Source organism: Typopeltis vanoorti, chromosome 20 (genome assembly GCF_054136105.1).
Source record: "Typopeltis vanoorti isolate ZY-2024b chromosome 20, IOZ_Tvanoo_1.0, whole genome shotgun sequence".
NCBI lineage: Eukaryota > Metazoa > Arthropoda > Arachnida > Uropygi > Thelyphonidae > Typopeltis > Typopeltis vanoorti.
In genome coordinates, this window is record NC_143568.1 from 107,642,466 (window position 1) to 107,663,797 (window position 21,332).

At 36.1% G+C, this 21,332-nt stretch overlaps 1 protein-coding gene across 1 annotated transcript in view; it reads left to right on the forward strand.

Annotated features, from left to right (window-relative positions):
* Nup107 (nuclear pore complex protein Nup107) overlaps positions 1-21,332 on the forward strand; it is a 304,699-nt gene that overhangs the window by 158,347 nt on the left and 125,020 nt on the right. Inside the window, exons 14-15 of the mRNA XM_090410299.1 lie at positions 1,074-1,279; positions 17,504-17,552. Of these exons, the coding sequence (XP_090266425.1) occupies positions 1,074-1,279; positions 17,504-17,552 (255 nt within the window). The remainder of the gene's footprint in view (positions 1-1,073; positions 1,280-17,503; positions 17,553-21,332) is intronic.

Genomic DNA, 21,332 nt, shown 5'->3' on the forward strand with positions numbered 1-21,332 from the left:
TTTATATTTATATCCATTCCCATTTACTCCAGTTTACATAATAGAGTTCTATGTTACTTAATTATCAAAAATGATCTCATTCCTATATTAATGCTCTCAAAACTAGCTAGTATAACATTGTTGACTTATTTGATGATTGTGTATTAAAATTATACCAAATCATATACCAAAGAATGTGAATCTAATACTATTTGCAAAATGGACATTCTTCAAGAAAATACTTTTGTCTTAGATTCATGAATCTTTCCTTGAATTAAGCTATTCTTCATTAGATATGAGACCACCATTCTACTTAAAAAATGTTCTTTTTTTTAGGGTAAAAACATTTTTACCTTAAAAAACATGATAGAATGAACAGTCTATTGAACTGTATAAATATTGTGGACATATCTAAAATCATCTTAAACAGTGTGTTCATCAGAGTAGTAAAGAAGACTTAATATATGCTTTTTTTAAAATCTTGCCCTTAATGCATAGTCAAAAATCATGCAACTTGAGGTGCCACTTTTTTAAAAAAAATTGTTATAAATAAAAAAAGACAGTTATACATGACATTTCTGAATGTATAACTGTCTGAAGTACATAGCAAAATAGTTTAAAAAATTACCAACTTTATATAAAACATGTACAGTTTAGAAGTTTTTATTTTTTTAAAAAGAAAAAAAAAGCTGTTAATATAAAGAATAAAGGTAAAGAGTGGTTAATCTCAGTGGCACATAATTAAATTTGTCATGAACTTAAGAACTCGCTTAAGTTATATCTCTGATGTTTGTCTTTTTTGAGTAATTTTTTCTAAAAAATGTAATTAAAAATTTCTTGGCACTTTCTAATAGCATATACAATTTTTCATGTATTGCTAATGTTTCACTTTTTTTTTATAGCAGGCAATACATTGCTCATTTAATTAGAGGCTGAACAAATTGCAGCTATTATATCATTGCTTATTCTCTGCTATTACATTTCTGTAAAGGACAAGTCTTTCCTTTTAGGAAAAATGATTATACAAATGTGCTTTTCATTATTGCACTTTTATATATAGAATTTTTGCTTATTTATTTTTTATTTATATTTAGGCCAAATTACCTTTATATGAAAAAGCAATGTATGCAGCACTGAGTGGAAACATGAAGTCTCTAATTCCAGCTTGCATTAACTGGGAAGATCATTTATGGGCGTATCTTCGTGTAGCAATTGATACGCAAATTGAGCAAGAACTACAGAATACTTCCCAACAAATATATTCATTAGAACAGATGCCATCAGTTTACTGGGATAAGACGTAATTATTTTATATTTTGCTTTCAATTCCTTTGGTTTATTCTTAAACTTAAAAAAAAAATGCATATAAAGATGATAATAAAAAAATTGTTTTCAGAAAAACAGCTCTTTATTCAGGCACACCGATTAAAAAATATGGAAAATAACCACAAATCCTTGGTTATTTTCCATATTCCAAGAGAGAAAGTTGGTAAATAATTATAAAATAAGGAGTCTTCTTAGCTCATCAATAACAACAGTATCCATTGCTTGCAATAACCTGGGTTTGAGTCCCATCTTCAACACACTTTTATAAGAGCTGTTCAACTGAAAGTGAATCAACTGATTATATGGAGATGGCAGGATTTTTCATCTTGCAAAACACGCTGTCAGATAAAAATGCTATTAAAAAACGTAGTAGACTGTTTGGAACTTCTCATATGTATTCTCAGGGATGTACACAATGTAATGATAATACCAAGCTGTAAGTTTATATTATTACTAATTTCCTATGGAAAATTTTCCTCCAAATGATTCTTACCTGTCAGGACTTCAATATTCTCAGATTTTATATTTTGGTCTTCCAAGGTGCTTCTTACTGCATCAATCCACCTAGATATTGGTCTTCCTTGAAGTCTATATCCTGTCATCAAACACCTGTTTTTGCCAATGCTTTCTCTCCTTTTCTGTTTAAGTGACCTGTGCCACTTGAGATTAGCTCTGCTCCCACATTCCTAAGTGCTAACTGTAGCAAATTCCACCCTACCATTAATTATTTTACCATTAATGCCATTTATTCACTCCTCACATTTTTCTCAGAGCATCACTTCATAATGAGATCCATATCTTAAACCTGATTTTACAATTTTACATCAAACTATCTTTCCATATCTCTTTCAGTTCTAACTGCTAATTCACAACTTTTAAATGAGCCTGCAAGCTAAGGATTTTTGAAATGAATTTCCTGACAGAATCATGAAATTGCTGTCAGGAAATTCATTTCAAAAGTATTGTTAATGTGAGACAGCATGTTAGTGGATGTACTAACTTACATTCTCCATGCCCATTCATTTCAGCATCATCTCTGGCTGCTTTCATGCCATGTATAGTTGCAACAGTGAACACATCTTGCACTCTTGTTGCTGTGTGCTTCTATGACTGCTGTTCACAGTCACAATGCTAACTTGACAGTATTTTGAGTGTGATGGGTTTCTAGTTACATGTATACACTCACCAGCATTTATGAGTTGCCCTAGCCAGACCTTATAGGAGACATGCCTGCTATTTTGCATCGCCGAAGAGAAGCCGTTTGGCTCTTTATTTTAGTAAATACTTTTATGCACTGACCGAGAGTTCGCTTACAAAAAATACACCCCTCCATTGTTTCGAGTTTCTCAGTACTGAGAGATTTGCACTCTTAAGGTTTCCCTGTGGTCTCTGACGAAAACCAACTAGTTTGAAACAGCTGTCAGGCCAGTAAAACTTTATCAAAATAAACCAATAGGAGGCAAATATATGGACACTGTCATAGCGGGCATGTCTCCTATAAGGTCTGCCTAGGGCAACTCGTAAATACTAGTGAGTGTATTTCCATAAGCTCTCTGGTCAAATTTCATACGGAACTTTTATAATTTCTGTATTTGCCTTTGAAATAATGCTGGATTTAATATCCACTTGAATTTTATAAATTTTGCATCGCCAAAGTGAAGCCTTTTGGCTCTTTATTTTAGTAAAAAATCATTTGTGTTTATACAATAAGATCTCCTTACCAACTTATATGTTTCTGTTATGAATGATAAATGCACTTAAACACAAGAAAGATATTTAATTAACCAAATATTTCGGTCTGGAAATAGCAGACCATCAACAGTTTTAAAAAATACAAGCTAGAATACTAACAATAGATCGTTAAAAATAGAACACGGTGCGTGATGTTATATCACTAAGTATTAAGTATAAAACAGAACATTTTGAAGTAGAGACATGATTGAAAAAAAAAAAAAAAAATTAATGAGTAATCTTGATTAGACTTTCCCAGATTTTTGATATAGATATACATTCATTACGATTCAGGTTGGGACGATGGAGTAAGGCCTCCACGTTTTCCTTGAACAAACGTTCGAATCCATAACGGGATCTATGTAAGAGGCGAGTCCTGGACCAAAAGATGCCATGGTCAGTTTCAATCCCGTGTTGAGCCAATCCAGACTTTCAGGTTTTTTGTGAAGAATGGAGGATTGATGTTCTTGGATTCTTTTTTCGAGAGAACGTCCAGTCTGTCCAAAATAGGAAAGATCACAGTTGCAAGGAATTTGATAAACTCCAGGAAGAGATAAAGTTGAGCGTTTGTCTTTAGGAGAAGGAAAATGAGAAGACAATTTGTTAATAGGTGAATATGTAGTTGTTAAATCATATTTCTTTAAAATTCTTGCGATAGGTTCTGAAATACCGGAGATATGAGGAATAGGCACTCGACGTATTGAAGCTTTATTGTTTTGTGGAGGATTATAAGAATTGAGAAGATGTTTAGTACTTTTTTTAGAAAAGCCATTGAGTTTCATGTGTTGTTGGATAGTAGAAAGTTCTTTCTGTAGATAATCAAAAGTAGAACAATTAGTTTTGGCTCTTCTGATGAGGCATTTTATAATTCCTGTTTTTTGACAAGGATGATGAGCTGATTCTTTAAGAATATAACGACCTGTGAACGTTGGTTTTCTGTATACTGTAGTTGTAAGAATATTTGAAGGTGACCAGATGAGGAGAATGTCTAAAAAAGATAACTGGTTGTTTTCTTCTATTTCCATAGTAAACTTTATACGATGATGCAAGGAATTAATACTGTTTAAAAAAGAAGGTAAAGAGTTTTTGCTGTGAGGCCAAATAGTAAAGATGTCATCTATATATCTTACCCAAAAGGATGGTTGGAGGAAAATAGATGAGAAGAGGACTTTTTCTAAATGTTTCAAATAAAAGTTGGCTAAAGCAGGAGAAAGAGGACTTCCCATGGCCGTTCCTTCTACTTGGCTGTAAAATTTATTTTGACATACGAAATATCCAGAATGTATTACGAAATCGAATAGTTTTATAATGTCTTCTGGAAAGATGTCAGCAAGTAATTTTAAAGTTTCCTTAAGAGGTACATTGGTATATAAAGATTCTATATCAAAGCTAACCATAAGATCTGTAGGTTGTAATGAGACATTTTTTAATTTTTCTAAGAAATCTGAGGAGTTTTTTAAAAAAGAATTAGAGTTGCTAATGTAAGATTTCAATAATTTAGCTAGATGTTTGGCTATACGGTAAGTAGGAGAATCAATACAATCTACTATTGGAAGAAGAGGATAGTCAATCTTATGGATTTTTGGAAGGCCATAAAATCTAGAAGGTCTTGCAAAATGAGTTTTAAGTCTGTAGAACGATCTCGAAGCAAAAGAGAAAGTTTTCTTCTGTAATTAGCTGAGTCCATAACTACTGTTTCTTTTCCCTTGTCAGCTTTGGTGATAATGAGGTGATTATTTTTTCTCAAGGACTGAAATGAAATCTTTACAGTCCTTGAGAAAAAATAATGTTGGAAGGAGGAAGTTTGTCCTTAAGTAGAGAAGAAGCGACTTCTAGGCGAAGAGCATTAGCTTCATCACTAGTTAGATGATTGAGATTCCTTTCAATGTTAACCAGGAAATCTAGATATGGTATCTTATTTGGAACAATAGAAAAATCATGTCCTTTTGACAGGATACAGGAAACCAACGTTCACAGGTCGTTATATTCTTAAAGAATCAGCCCATCATCCTTTTCAAAAAACAGGAATTATAAAATGCCTCATCAGAAGAGCCAAAACTAATTGTTCTACTTTTGATTATCTACAGAAAGAACTTTCTACTATCCAACAACACATGAAACTCAGTGGCTTTTCTAAAAAAAGTACTCGACATCTCAATTCTTATAATCCTCCACAAAACAACAAAGTTTCAATACGTCGAGTGCCAATTCCTTATATCTCTGGTATTTCAGAACCTATCACAAGAATTTTAAAGAAATATGATTTAACAACTACGTATTCACATATTAACAAATTGTCTTCTCATTTTCCTTCTCCTAAAGACAAACGTTCAACTTTATCTCTTCCTGGAGTTCATCAAATTCCTTGCAACTGTGATCTATCCTATTTTGGACAGACTGGACGTTCTCTCAAAAAAAGAATCCAAGAACATCAATCCTCAATTCTTCACAACAAACCTGAAAATTCTGGATTGGCTCAACACGGGATTGAAACTGACCACGGCATCTTTTGGTACAGGACTCGCCTCTTACATAGATCCCGTTATAGGTTCGAACGTTTGTTCAAGGAAAACGTGGAGGCCTTACTCCATCGTCCCAACCTGAATCGTAATGACTATATATCTATATCAAAAATCTGGGAAAGTCTAATCAAGATTACTCATTAATTTTTTTTTTTTTCAATCATGTCTCTTCTTCAAAATGTTCCATTTTATACTTAATACTTAGTGATATAACATCACGCAGCGTGTTCTATTTTTAACGATCTATTGTTAGTATTCTAGCTTGTATTTTTTAAAACTGTTCTTGTAATACCACTGAAGATGGTCTGCTATTTCCAGACCGAAATATTTGGTTAATGAAATATCTTTCTTGTGTTTACATGCATTTATCATTCAGTCTTATGTCACAAGTATCCTTAAAACAGCACATGTTTCTGTTATATCTTCTCTCTCTTCCATTTCTGTTATTCAGATTTGGAAGAGCACATCCTCTTAGTTTTCATTATATGTGAAATTCCATAGGTCAGATATTGTTTTGATTATTTGATTGTTTTCAACTGTCTCATCTGAACTCTGTCAACCATATCTGAGCACACTAGTAAGATGTGGTCTTATCAAAGTCCTGTACAGTGAAAGAATAACTTCCTTATTGCTACAAATTGGTGTTGCAGTTATCTAGTGTGATGATATAACCACTACCAACTGTTAGATCCTGAATGAAGGAATCTTGCAAAGAAATAATTCATTCAGAATCCAATATATTAAACTTACAAAAAAGAGAGAAATACCTGCACATCAGCTGTAATTAAAATTTTTATTTTATAATTTTTGAACTGTATGTATAAAATTTTATTCATTCCTTATTTCATGTACGATATATTTAATCTATTGTGTTCATATTAAGATTTTATTAGAGTATGTTTTATAAGAGGGATAATCTGACTTAATTTAAGCCTCACCTAAGCTGTGTAAAATTAAATGTGAGTCATCAAATAGTTACTAAATAATAATTCTTGGAAGGTATAAAACTACACCTGTACAGTGTAACACTGGCGGCAGTTGCTTAAGCGGAACTTATATTGACACGAATTCTGGGAATACAAGAGCATAACAGCGTCGGGAAAAAGCAAAGGATGAATCCAAGGGGTGAAAAGATATAGGTAGTGTGCAAAGGGGTCTGAGGAAAAAGAGGGCGCTCTAACGAAGAATATAAGGGGGACGAGCGCCGTATCGAGAAAGTCTCTTGTCATATCGTTTTCCTGTTTGGTGGCTCTGAAGTTAGCGGGAGTTTTCTATGCAGGGTTCTACGCGGAGCTGAAGGTAAAAATTTCCAGTCCTAGAAGAATCAAGCCGTCACTGAGAAGTCCCATCGAGTTGTTCCTGAAACGCAATGATTTAAGTCCGTTTTTGGCAGAAATAATGAAGATAGCGCAACCGCTACGTTGGTGTATGGACAGCCAATAGACAAGAAATAACCATACGTGCACGTGGTGCTGAAAGATGCGGAAAAAGTTCGGTAAGGTGAATTAATCTATTTTGTGTATAAAATTCATCAGAAGAGAGAAAATTATTTGCGAATGTGAAATTAAGAACAGTATTCTAAAGAACTCTGTGGACAGTCTCTAATTAGAAAGTTAACCTCCTTTGAGAGTAAGAAGAATTGTTTGGAAAAGATCTTTAGTAATTGTATGTGATAGGATTAACTTGATGAGATCAGAATTGTGGATTTTAGTAACTGAGTAACATTAGAAAGTTTGTTTATATTATCTTATGAATAGCATTACAGAAAGGAATTTTAGTTTAACTTCATATCATTTGCTATCTATCCCAGTTTTCAATTACTGTATTTTACGATGTTTTTTAACCTTTGATTTAATTTAGAGTATGTTAAGTTCTTAACTCGAGTTTTTTATTTAGTATTGAGTCAAATTGAGCGTGAGAAATTTTGTGTATTCTGTTTAGATATTCCAATAAACGTGTCATATTTACCTAAGCCTGAGTCAAGTCATGCCTGATTACAATTCCGAACTACCACTTATAACAATGGAACCTATTTTGGCAGAAAGGAATTAGGAAGTGTGTATAATTATAGATTTAGGTCACGACTGCAATAGTCTGAATCTATACAGCAGCATTAAAGTAAAGTATTGTGTAAGAACTGCTCAGAATCTAGTATTGTCTCCCTGAGTAGGAATCCTTTTCTACTATAGGATACTGGCTGGCGCAGCATAATGTGTTTGCCAGTATCCAAAGAGGAACCAATCCTAGATGTAAGCATATTAGGCCCGATATAAAAACTTTAGTTTAATATAGCTAAAATCTACATTTGACATTTCACCCTTTATGTCAGGGTCAACTTCTGGAGCATACAACTATACACAGAAAACAAGCTAAACTACAATAAAACTGGTTTGTTAAAGATACTGACCAATCGCTGCAACAATTGTTGGGCATAACAACAAGTATCTATCTATATACATATATTAACATCATGATTATACTTGTACATTCCAGCCAGTTGGTATGGAATGGTTTCTTTTCTAATACTAACTGAAGATTGGCTAGAGTCCTGACTTATGCTGGATCTTATATATTAGGTAGGCTGAATGTGTGCCATCCAGATCCTTGGAATTTTCATGCCATCTTTATTGTTGATATTTGGGTGGTTTATCAGGATTTTGCAGGCTTCCTTAAATTTCCTTTCACACCAGGTTTTTGTGTGGTGTAAAGAGCGGGTGTTTTTCCAGTTGATTGGTGTAAGGTGTTGAGCATGTAGTCTGAGAGGCCTGCTTCACCATAATGGTTATATATAATGTGTCTAATGTGTTCTTTCTTGCGTATAGGGATTGTCCATCCTGTTTCACCAATGTACGGTAAGTTACAGGTGCAGCAGATGCAATAGACTCCAGGATGTGCTAATGGGAGGAGAATCCTTAGAGGAGTTGAATATGGTTTTAAGTTTAGTGGGTGGTTTAAAGGTGGCATTGAGGTTATAATGTTGTAGGATTCCGATTGATTTTTTCTGATAACCCTATAATGTATGGGATGGCTACGGTGTTACTGTAATCTAGATTTGTTTTTGTTGTTGTTTTATGGAGTATTTTATTAATAGTATTTTTGTTATAGCCATTATTGATGAATGTGTTGCTGATGATTTTTAGTTCTTATTTCAGGGCTTGCTGGTTAGAGCAAATTCTTGTAGCTTTGTTTTTAAGGGTGTTAATGACGCCATATTTTTGTGATGGGTGGTGGTATGAATTAGCATGTATGTATTGGCCAGTGTGTTTCGGTTTTCGGTAGACTGTGAAGGATATTCAATTCAAGAAATTTTGAATCTCCTAGAAGACCTCTTCCCTCCAGACATCTTGAATCTTTTTAAACATTGTATAAACAATACTTTTTTCACCTATAAAGATAGAATCTGGGAACAAAAAGGACTGGCCATGGGTTCATCATTATCACCAGTATTAGCAAACCTATTTATGGAAAAATTTGAAAACAATGCTCTTAAGAATTACCATAAAAAAAAACAAAAATATGGCTACGCTATGTGGATGATATTTTCATCATATTCAGTGGAACAACAGATGAACTTATCTATTTCAAAGATTATCTCAACAATTTGCACAACACCATAAAATTCACTTTAGAACAAGAAAAAAAATAAAAAACTTCCTTTTCTGAATATTCTATTAGAAGTTAATGAAGAAAGTAAACTCTCTTTCTCAGTATATAGAAAGCCAACAAACACTGGAAGATTTCTAAATGCAATCTCACACCACCATCCTTCACAAAAAATAAGCTTAATTAAAACTCTTTGAGACAGAGCATACAATATCTCCAGCACACAAGAAAGATGTAATGGCGAACTAAAATACTTAACACAAATCCTCCAACAGAATGGATATAAAACAAAAACCATCAAGAGAATCCTTAAAATGCCTCCAGCTAACACAATAAAAATGCAATCTCGCTTCCTTATATCAAAAATGTTACAGATAAGCTAGCCAAATTAATAAACAAACACAACATAAAAGTAGCCTTCCTTCCTATGGAAAAAATCTCAAGATTCCTACATCCACCAAAACCACCTCATCATCCTCTTAAAAAACCAGGAGTCTACAAAATCCATTGCTCTTGTGGGATTTGCTACGTAGGACAGACAGAAAGATCTGGAGGAATACGCATGGCTGAACACCAAAAAGACATACAATACAAAAGAGAACAAAAAACGGGTCTTGCTTTCCATACCACTTCCACTGGACACGATGTACTCTGGCAAAAAAATGACGATGTCATACATAGAAAACAACAGTTATATAAGAAAATTTAAAGAAGCTGCTAATATGCTAAAAAACCCAACCCAATGCAATAAAAATCAAGGTTTAATTCTCCATCAAGGGTGGTCAGCTCTAATAAAAAATCTACCTCAATCTGAGCTCGGACTGTAAGAACGAGAACAAGAACACGTGACATCGTCCAGTATTGTTCAACGTCAATGACGTTATATATCTGCATTCTGTTATTTGAGTTTTATGAATAGCCAGACAGTTATGATTTGTATTTATTAATTCTCTTGTTTAAACTTTATGTTATAAAGTTTAAACAAGAGAAGATGTAAATCCTACAATTTACGAAATTTGTCGGGAACTATTATTTCAGTGTTTTATATAACTGAATAATAAAAAAATGTGGTGTAATCACCGAAATATACTTTTGAAAATACATTTATTGAGCTATTGCAGGACAACTTCCTCAAGCAACATGTGACAGAAGGAACTCAAGGGCAAAGAGTGTTAGATTTGATTATAGTGTCAGAGGGCGTTTCAGTTAAAGACGTAACTGTTCTGCCTCCAGCTGGTGACAGTGATCATGCGGTACTCACTTGGGAAGTGACTAAGTTTATGAATGTTCTATTCAGAAAAGGTTACATGCTGAACTACAAAGCAGGAAAGTATGACTAACTAAGGAGTATACCGAGTTCACTGGAATGGGATCAGTTGTTGGATGGAAAGAATATTGACAGTGCATGGGAAGCATTTAAACAATACTTAAATGATGCGATATCAGAATGTGTCCTGAAAGTTTGAAGAATAAATAGAGTAGGAGTAAAATGGATGTGTAATGTTATTAAGCAAGAGATTCGTAAGAAAAGGACGATGTGGAAGGAATACCGTTTGCATAAAGTAGAATAGTCACAGCTGTTGTACAGAAAGCAAAGTCTGAGTATGAAAAGAAACTGGCTCTGCGTGCTAAAGACAACCCACAAGAATTCTATCGATATGCTGCAAGTAAAAGAAAGAATAACTCCTCTAAATTCAGATAGTGCGAGGGTTACAGATGCAGAAGAGGTTGTTCAGTTAATGAGTGGCTATTTTGTTAAAATCTATCAGCCTGGTGAATGCAACATTGAGCTCACTGTTACCTCTTCACTGAAGAAATGCAGGCTTGTGAGGCTGAGGTATTAGAGCTGTTGCACAAATTGAATAAGAATTCAGCAATAGAGACTGATGGAATATCAGCACATGTGCTGAAAGAGTGTTCAGCTGAACTGCCATTCTTTTGACCAGGATGTTGAATATGAGCCTCAGAACAGGGAAGATTCCAAGGGAATGGAAAGAATGTATGGTAATTCCATTGCACAAGGGTGGTGCAAAGACTGATGTATCTAACTATCGACCAATTAGTATCTCAGGAGTGGTGCTGAAGATTTTGGAAAAATTGGTTAGGGCCTGCATTCAGAAATGGGTTGACAGTGAATCTCTACTTTGCAGTGAACAACATGGGTTTACTAAGGGAAGATCATTATCATATAACAATGTTACCATTGAACTAGACAAGGGGAATGGGTACACCATGATACTTTTGGATTTTGCTAAGGCTTTTGACAGAATACAGCATGGTAGACTGTTACATAAATTGGAGAAAATGGGTTTGGGTTATACAATATTAGCATGGATAAGAGGATGGCTGACTGACAGATATCAAAAAGTGGTATATGGGGATCCGAGTGCAGCAGTTGATGACCTCCTAGGGACGATTCCTGGACACCTTCGAGTGACTGACAGGCCTGCTACTCTAATCCTCCCTTCCAGGGTTAAGTTTCCTTACTTGCAATAACTCATCAGATGAAGGCTCTGACTCTTATAGGCCAGAGCTAGGAAACTCGTCGAGTGTGAATCCAGATGTCTGTTTCTTGTTTGGAGGTGATCCAGCCACCCGTCCCAGCAGCGTCCTCAGGAAGAAAGTTAAAAGAAAGCTCTGCAAAGACTGTCATCAATCCATTTATTCAAGTTCTCATCATGCTAGTTCTGCGGGTCAAGGAGTTCCCAATCTCAGACACTTCATATGTCAGGTCTGCGATCATGCATTCTCTACAGCAGTTGGCCTTGGCATACATCACACCTCGAAACATCCAGTCGAAGCCAACACTGCAATAAGAACAGAGCACGTCAAAGCATGTTGGACTGCCGAAGAAGAAAAGATCCTCGCCACCCATGAGATCGAGTTGATGGCTCGAAGGATAAAGAAAATTAATGAGGCTTTATTTAAAGCGTTCCCATTAAGATCCTTGGATACCATCAAGTGTCATAGACAGAAAGCCAGTTACAAAGCCTTACTTCAAGAATTGGCAGCCCATTTGCCACAGGTAGGGACAGGAAATATCTCCTGTCCCTGTCTCTCCATCTTCCAGCCACCATCCTGCTGTTGAAGAAGAGGCTTTGATTCTCAGACTGACAGGATCTCTAGATGATCCTCCTCTTCCAGAATATAACCATCAAATTCTTAAATATCTCATCCAGACTCACCTTCTGGAAATGGATATCACAGATCAGTTGAATGACTACCTCCACGCTGAATTGTCTGAACACTTCATGCCTCGTCAACATCAGCTTATGTCTCATTCTACAATGACTTTGTCAAATAGGAAGCAGAGGAAGAGGGTCTATGCAGCTATGCAGGCCCTCTATAAAAAGAATAGAGGGCAATATGCCAAAACCATCCTTGACAGTGCTTTCTGCTCCACTTCCCTGATTATGATGACCAACCTACGATATTGAGGTCCATTCCTGCCCTTCAAATATACCAGCCTTGTCTCCATCCAGGAGATTAAAGTAGCTCTTCCATCCAATTTCTCTGCCTCTGGACCTGATGGCTTTCCTGCATCTAGGCTTCAGAAGGTGCCGTTGAAGATTCTTCAAGACTTTCTCCTTTCCAGTAAAGTAATACCACCATACTTATGTGCTTCAAGAACTATCTTCATTCCGAAGAAAGAAACTTCAAGCTGTGCATCAGACTTTAGACATATTATCATCTCCCCTGTGTTACTTAGACTCTATCATAAAATATTAGTTAAACGACTTCATCAACATATACAGCATGATTATAGACAGAGAGCTTTTTTCCCTTTGGACAGCTGTGCCGAGAATATATATCTTCTTTCTTCTCTTCTCTTCTCTCTGATTCCCGACACCACCTTAAGCCTCTATATATGGCATCGCTGGACCTCCAAAAGGCCTTTGATAGCGTCTCCCTTCCTGCTCTCCTTCGAGCGCTGTCTATTGCTGGAAGTCCAGAACCTTTTCTTTCCTATGTTATGGAGCTATACTTAGGTAGCTCTATCACTATCACTACAGGGTCCTGTGCAACTTCTATTCCCGCAATGCAGGGTGTTTGCCAGGGTGATCCCTCTATCTCCCCTTTTCTTTAACTGCATCATAGATGAGTTTCTTCATTCTCTTCCTAGCCATATAGGCTACTCTCTAGGCGCTTCTTCCTTTAATACTATGGCCTTTGTGGATGATCTTATTCTCATAGCCTCTACTAAGATAGGCTTGCAGGAACTCCTTGACTGGGCAGTTGACTTCTTCTCTATTCGAGGCCTTTCTATTAGTGTAGAGAAATCCTGCTCTTTAGCTCTTGTCCCCTCTGGTCGAGACTATAGAGTTTCCCCTGCATGGGAGGCCGTTGCATGCTTTGACCATCCTGGAAGAGTGGAGACATCTCTGTATCATGTTCACCCCAAAGGGAAGGTCTTCTGTCCCGTCTATCCTAGAAGCTGGGATCGCTTCTTTGAGGAAAGCTCCTCTCAAGTCCCAGCAAAGACTGTTTCTCCTTTCCTACCTCACTTTTACCACAAGTTGGTGCTTGGTAGGACATGGACAGGGCTATCCGTTCAGCTGTGAGATCATGGCTCTGACTGCTGCCTGACATTCCTTCATATTTTCATGCAAAGGTGAAGGATGGTGGGCTAGGGGTTCCATCACTTAGATGGCTGATCCCACGCCTGCAGCTGTCAAGAATCGCACAGTTAGAACTATCTTCTTCCCCCATCTGCAGAGAGGCTTTCTATAGCCCATTAATACAAAAAGACTTTAGGCGGGCTAAAGGCTGGTCCCATTATCAAGGTACTTTAATCGAGTCAGCACCTGCAGAACACAAGAGATGGGCATTCTCTGTTGCACTATTCTGTAGATGGTGCTCCTTTAAAAGAGTCATATCTGGTGCCTTCCCAGCATGATTGGGTAGGGGATGGCACCAGATTCCTCCCTGGGTTTGAGTATATTGACCTTATCAGGATGAGGATCAATGCCCTGCCTACTCGAGCCCACACAGCTCGATGGAGTAGTGACGACTCCAACTGTAGGGCTGGCTGCCACTACAGTGAGACACTGTCCCATATAGCCCAGTGTTGCTTCCTCACCCATGGGGTCTGCGTGAGGATTGATGATGCCATGTCTCCATTCTGAACAACCGCTTTAAGAACAAAGGTTGGGAGACTGTGGTGGAACCACATTATAGGACATCCGCCAGTTTGCGTAAGCAGACTTAGTGATTAAAAGAGATGGTGACATTTGGGTAGTTGATGCCCATGTGGTGGGAGCAGGGTACCCACTAGCCTATAGCCATAATAATAAAGTAAATTATTATAAAAATAACCCAGATCTAGTTAGTAAAATATGGGAAGAGCATGGGGCAACTCCAAGGTTTGCCAGCGCCACCATCTCTTTACATGGCGTATGGAGTGCAGATAGTTATAAGGACTTAAAACAGCTTGGGCTTATGCAAAAGGATATAAAAGTTCTTTTCTGGAGGACTCTACAGGGCACACTGGTGGCATGGTGTTGCCACCAGAGAATGACTACAATGATAACTCGAACAGGCATAGGGTGAAACACTTGTAAAGGCTTAGGCCTATATCAAGTCTGGACGAAATGTCTGGACATGATGTAAGGGTAATACTGCTCATAACCAGTACAATGATATTGGAAAGGATTTGACAAGCGACATACAGCTATTTGTTGATGATGCAAAGATAGGTAGGGTAATCAGGAATGCTGCTGATATGCAGTCTTTGCAGAATGATTTGAATAGGCAGGAATTGTGGGCTTGGGAAAATGGGTGTTAGTTCACTGTCAGTGAATGTAAAGTCATTCACTTTGACATGATTAGATATCTAATGTCATATTATATTGGTGGGATTAGGCTAGAAGAAACTGATGAGGCTAGGGATCTTGGAGTGCTAATAGATAGAAAGTTGAAGTTCAGGGGCCATGTGGCAACGATTGCAAATACAACTCAAAAGATAATTGCAATGCTGAAATGAATTTGTAATTCTGGAACGTATGTAAAGATGAGGATGTTATTTTCCCTCTTTACATGGCCTTGATATGACCTCACTTTAACTATTGTGCACAGGTCTGGTCTCCTAGTTTCCGTTGTGATTGTGATATATTGAAGAGAATACAAAGGAGAATCAGGATTGTGGAATACTGATTATGAAGGCAGATTGAGAATTTGTAGACTGCAGACACTAGCAAACAGGAGAAAGAAGGGAGATATGATTGAGACTTACAAACTTCTGAAAGGGTCATACAGGATTTCAATTGGTGGAATTTTTCAGTTTGTGGAGGGTGGGGAAAGGACGAGAGGGCATCCTTGGAAGCTGAGAATGAAAGCCACCAAAAAGAATGTAAGGGCTTGATTTTTCTCTCATAGGGTGGTGCGTGATTGAAATGGATTGCCTTTGAATGTTGTGAGTGCAAGCAGTGTGAATGAATTCAAGAATAAGTATGATAGCTTGAGTGTGTAGTATGTGGCCTCCCTCAGTGAGTCTCTGACTCCCTGGAGGTCTCTCTTAAGAATAATAATAATAATCCCAGAGATGCTGTATTGGGTTCAGGTCAAGGGACTAAGCTGGCCACTGAAATAAAGGAAACTTGCTGTCATGTTCCTTGAACCACAACACATTATGTGCCTTGTTGCATGCTGTTTTGTTTTACTGGAAGTACCCATTTGACAGTGGGTAAGCTGTAGTTGAATCAGTGTCACAGGGAACGCAGGCTATTCTTAAGACAAAAGGAGATCCCACTCTGTGTGTATTAAAATTGGAACGATATAGAGAGCATCTGATTTTCTCCACTCCTCTCTGTCTCTCATCGACTGCCTTCATCCAGTTATTCCCTGATATTCCTGTGCTCTCATTTCTTACTGAGAGTCCAAACTGCACTAAGGTTGTCTGCCTATCATCTTTCATTCTGACTAAATGGCTTACCCATTTCCACTTTTTGGCTTTTTTGAATAATATCAATAGTTTTCATGGTGTAATATCTGATTCTTTCCCTCTAATTTAATACAATCTATTATTTTTCTTTCTGTGCTTTTAATTCTCAAAATATTTAGAACATGCCAAAGAGCAATGGAAATAAGTGATATTTGTCAAGGATCAAGTTTGTGCACCATAAGTCTCTATGAACTGTAGAACGAGATCCATCAGCTTCATTTCGAGAGAGAGAGAGAGAGAGAGAGGTGCAAATCACCCTACATCTGCTGCCTCAATCTCCAATAATTATTACATGCTTTTTTTATTCTGGACTGACTTTCTAGATCTTGTGTATTGTAAAAATGTTATTCGTCATAGATGGTATACTCTGGCACATATTCAGCGTTGATGCCATCCAGCAAGATAGGAATTTTTGAGTAGGAATGAATGTAAAATTTAAAGTCACACAATTTGCTTCTTGTTCAGTTGATTTATCAACCCCGTCAGTTCATTGAGGTCTTCTGAGAAGATGGCAGCATCAGTTGGCAAACTGGAGATTCTTTCTTGAAATTTTGATGCTCTTGAACAGATGTTGAAAAAAAAACTTGGTCCAATCAAGTTTTTTGTACACATGGTCAATTGTAGCTGTAAAAAGTAGTAGCTCTTCGGTCACCTTGTTTAGCATCTTTATTGATTGGAATAATAATCTCTCTTTTCTTGCTTAACAACTCAGAAATTTGTAATATATCTCATGTTTACCTTCTATGTTTACTAAAGTTATTATTCCATTATCATTTTTACTTTTACTTGCCACATAGCAAAAAAATTCTCTCTTATTTGAGACTTTAGAATGGTAGCCTTCTTCATCATGGCTGTTACTCTATCAGCCTCGTGGCTCTTACTATATCCAGTATTCTTGCACTATGAGTTCCTTTAGTTCATAGCTTGACCTGGCATATTCACAACAGTGTGTGAGCTCAAGTTACCCTCATTGTGGTGTGCTGTGGTGCTATCTGATCAAATGATTTTTTAGTTGTTTTCTGATGAAAAGAATCAAATTCCAAATCCTCTGATAAATCTTCATTATACTTGATTAGAATGAAAAGGTTTCACTTTCTTTGTAAAAGGGAGCAGATCGTTTATTTAAATTTTGTCAAGAAATTATATTCTTGTTTTAAACCTTTACCCAAGTGTGAGCAAACAAAAGTTTGTGTGAAGCATCTTCACAACTAGGCTACATGAAATGGACATTGCTGAGGTCAAAAAACATACTTGGAATGTAGTTTAGATTTTTTATTTTTTAGAGGAACATTTATTGTATTTTTTACTTTAGGTTGTGAATACAGAACAGTTGTACTTGTCAGACCTTAATATCTACTAACAGATTCTTTGTTCTAATTCACTAAGAAATATTATTTTTCAGATATTCTCTTGAAGAAATATTTCAAGAACTACAGGCCAGTCAATCAGAAGTAAGTTTTATCAAAATCTGTAATATAATTCATAGAATCTAATAGAATTAATAGAAAATATTTCTTCATCAGATTTTTTAGCTAGGCTAGATATTTTATCCTTAATCGAAAATCTAATTTCCTCAGCTATTTCAGAATTATATAAATGCTTCCTTTTCCTCCATCCTAACATCTTCCGATGGAAAGCTCAGATTTATAACCAACAACATAGCTTAGCAATAGGTAGCCAATCAGTAAATGGAGAGGTTAGGAGGAGGAACTCTTACTCAAGCTAATGTAAATTTGCTGTTTGTGGAGATATGTGGATGATATATTCATCATCTGGAAACACAGTGAACCTCAGTTTCAATAATTTCTTCATTTCTTCATCTCGTGTGATTAAAACATAATAAAATTTACAATGAAATTTGAAAGAAATAAGAGCATCTGAAATGTTCTGATCAACAAAGCAATAGATGACATTTCTAGTAGTTCAACCCACAGAGTCTATATTCATGCTTAATCTCTGCACTACCATACACAAAAACTTGGCATCATTAATATTCTGAAAAACAGAGCAGTTCATTTTAAGAAACAACAATAAAACATAGGAAGAACCAGACTTCTTATATTATTAATTTTCTTAAACAGTTTATGAAGTTAACTGAACATCTATGTTCACATCCTGTTGTTTGGAAAGAGGATATGCAATCTGTTTTTCCAACCAGTCAGGCAGTAGATGATATATATATTTTTAAATATATTATTTAAAATGTGTTTTAAATATACCAAGTACAAAGTGAACTTCACAGCTGATATAAATTAGGAAAGGCAATATGGTCATGATCATCTTTATACTAAATGAAATTCATATAAATTTTGATGCCAGTCAGATTTTCTCTCTTTCACTGATTCTCAAATAAATCAGTGCCAGTAAGGCTCAAAAAACATTATAGCTTACAGGCTTCCTATTCCAGGCTGTTTAACCATTTGAAGAAAAAAACTCCCCAATGAAAAAAAGCTAGAAAATTGAACATCAGAACAAAAATCTTGGTCCATTTCACTACAGAAAATCATGACCTAGTTAAGAAGTTGAAATAGTAGATATGGACATTTGGAGTAAAATGAAAGTAATATTAATAATTACAAAGTAGTGGTTCGCTCATCTGTTTAATAGACTAATCAGCTTTTTTTTTGTTAAGTATTACTGATGACATGGTGACATCCTCAGATGATTATTATGTTTGAGATAAGTTTACAATAGCTGTGTAGGTCTGATGTTTTACTTAGGCATATAGGAAACTTCCAAATATTATCTAGAATGAAGTTGTCTTCTGGGTACAGCATGAAAATGAATGATCATTCCATTTCATATTGTTTTATAAATATGTGGAAAGTGAGGCTAGTTTTATCTTTTCTTTTGTATTCACTCAGGTGTTCTTTTTTTATGGATTACAACTTTCCAGTGTGACCAATTTGTGCTTTGCCATAAAAACATAAAATATAAAATGTGCCAAGGTGTTTTAAGGGGAGGCATTGTCTTTTGAGGAACGTTGGAAATTCTGTAGGATGTGAACTGCTGTGAAAACAGTCAGTTCTAATGTTAACTTGTTTTAAAAGTTGAGATTCACGTCTAGAAACCCTGCTAACATATACACATTATATGTTATGGGGTAAGGAAATATTTGACCTCAGTGTTTGTATGTGCTGTTCAAAAAAGATATTTATCTTTTTTGAAAAAGCATTTTGAAGATATCGTTAGAACAGATTAAAATTAGAAATTTTTAAGGATGCATGTAGTTTTGTTTTTTAAATTGTGATAATTCCTAACTTTTGTTATGGATAATGAAATGAATTGGCATGGAGATATCTTCCTATATGGATTGGCTTCCTACAGATGTCTGAAGATTTTAAAAGAAATGAAGAAATACCTTCTTTCTAAATCCCAAGCTGTTCTTGTAAAGAACCACATTAGGCATTCAAATTCCTTTCAAAGTTTCAGCTCACTTTATAGAGAAAGAGAGAGAATATCAGACATCAAAATCAATCCCTCAGACATTTTGACCAGTTTGGTCATGGTTTGTTATTGACAAGCATTCTATCATCTCTTAGAATATCTGTTTCTACCAGATACTACAGATCTTTTCCAGTATTGCCTTCAGTTGGAAAGGTAAAATTTATATTCAGAAAAATGGTTTAGCCAATTTACACATGAAAAAATTTCAAGAGAAAGCGTTTTCACAAGCCTCCTTAAAACCATGCATGCAGTGCTGTATGTAGGTGATATATGATTAATACAAAAGGAAAGATAAGACTGGCATCATTTCCCACATTTCACAAAACACCAACCAGTATGTCATATGCTCTCGGGTCATCTTTGGCAGGAACCAGTTTCATTCTACATAAGCGCCTCCATAGCACAATTGGAAGAATGACTGTATGTTGCGCCCTTCGATTAGAAAAGGCCTAGATTCGATTCTCATCATGACGGGAGGAATCTTTATATGGACACTTTTTCATTTGAAGGTGAGTTAGCTGATCTCATATGGAGGTAGCAGGGTTTATTCTCCCGGAAATTCAGATTTTTTTATCCTGCATGCAGACAAATCGGCCCTTCAGAACCCAAGCAATTTACAGACAACAATACTAGATGTGGTAGTGGTTGTGGGCAGTAGATGGCATTGATGTAGTTGATTGGTTGTAGAGGTTCTGTGTAGTAGTGGCGGAGAGTTGTACAGGAGGTGTCCTCCCGCGATGAGTCTTCGAACTCCTTGAGGTGTCACGAATAATAATAATAATATTTAGAAGTTTCTTATGCCTATGTAACATACCAGATCTCTATTATTATAGTAAAAACAATGAACAGCATGTGCTTGATGTGCAATAGTTTTCATGAATAATCCAAGCTATGAGGTTGTAATCCTCCACATAGCCTTTAAAGGAATGTGGAGAACCGAACCAGGGCTTTTGACCTAATGTCTAATCCTCACGTTCTCGTGGTGCACCCTGTTAGGTATCATCTACCTGGATACTGAACGAACGAGAATGGACTGGCAATTTGGGATTTAGTAGACCAAATTGAATTCTTATTGGCTTAAACCACAATATTAAATGATGGTACAACATTATAGAATTTCATGCAGGGTTGGGCATCGCCCAGTTAAGCAAGACCCCCATTATTTTCGCCATGTAACCAGGGCGAACAGCGAAAAGTCAGCTACTAGAACAAATCCTAAAACACCCCAACTCAATATCACCAGAATTGAAGATCGGTACTATCAACATAAGAGGCCTCAATGGCAAAGAAATGGAGCGAGCTGAAGAATTAGATAAGTACCAGATCGACATAATAGGGGTGACTGAATCAAAAAAGACAAAAACTGGTGAGCTCTTTCTGAACAATAAATACGAAATGTTATATTCAGGCAATGACAATCAAGGAAAAGACGTTGTAGCCATAGTATTCAACACTAAATATGAAGCTAATCTTGAATGGCAGGCAATTTCAAGTAGAATGATGTGGGCAAATACCAGAATGAGGAATTGGACAATGAGACTTATTTGTGCCTATGGTCCCACAGAAGGTTCTCCTAAGGTAGAAGTGCAGGAATTTTTTGATGCTTTAGAAAAAGCAACTGACACAATGAAAAATGAAAAGTTGGTCCTTGTTGGGGATCTAAATAGCAGAGTAGTAAATAATTGTCAGACATACAAAAATATTTTGGGAAAATTTGGAAAAAAGAGCAAAGCTAATAATAATGGCAAATACTTGTTGGATTTCTGCTCAGGACATGGACTGGT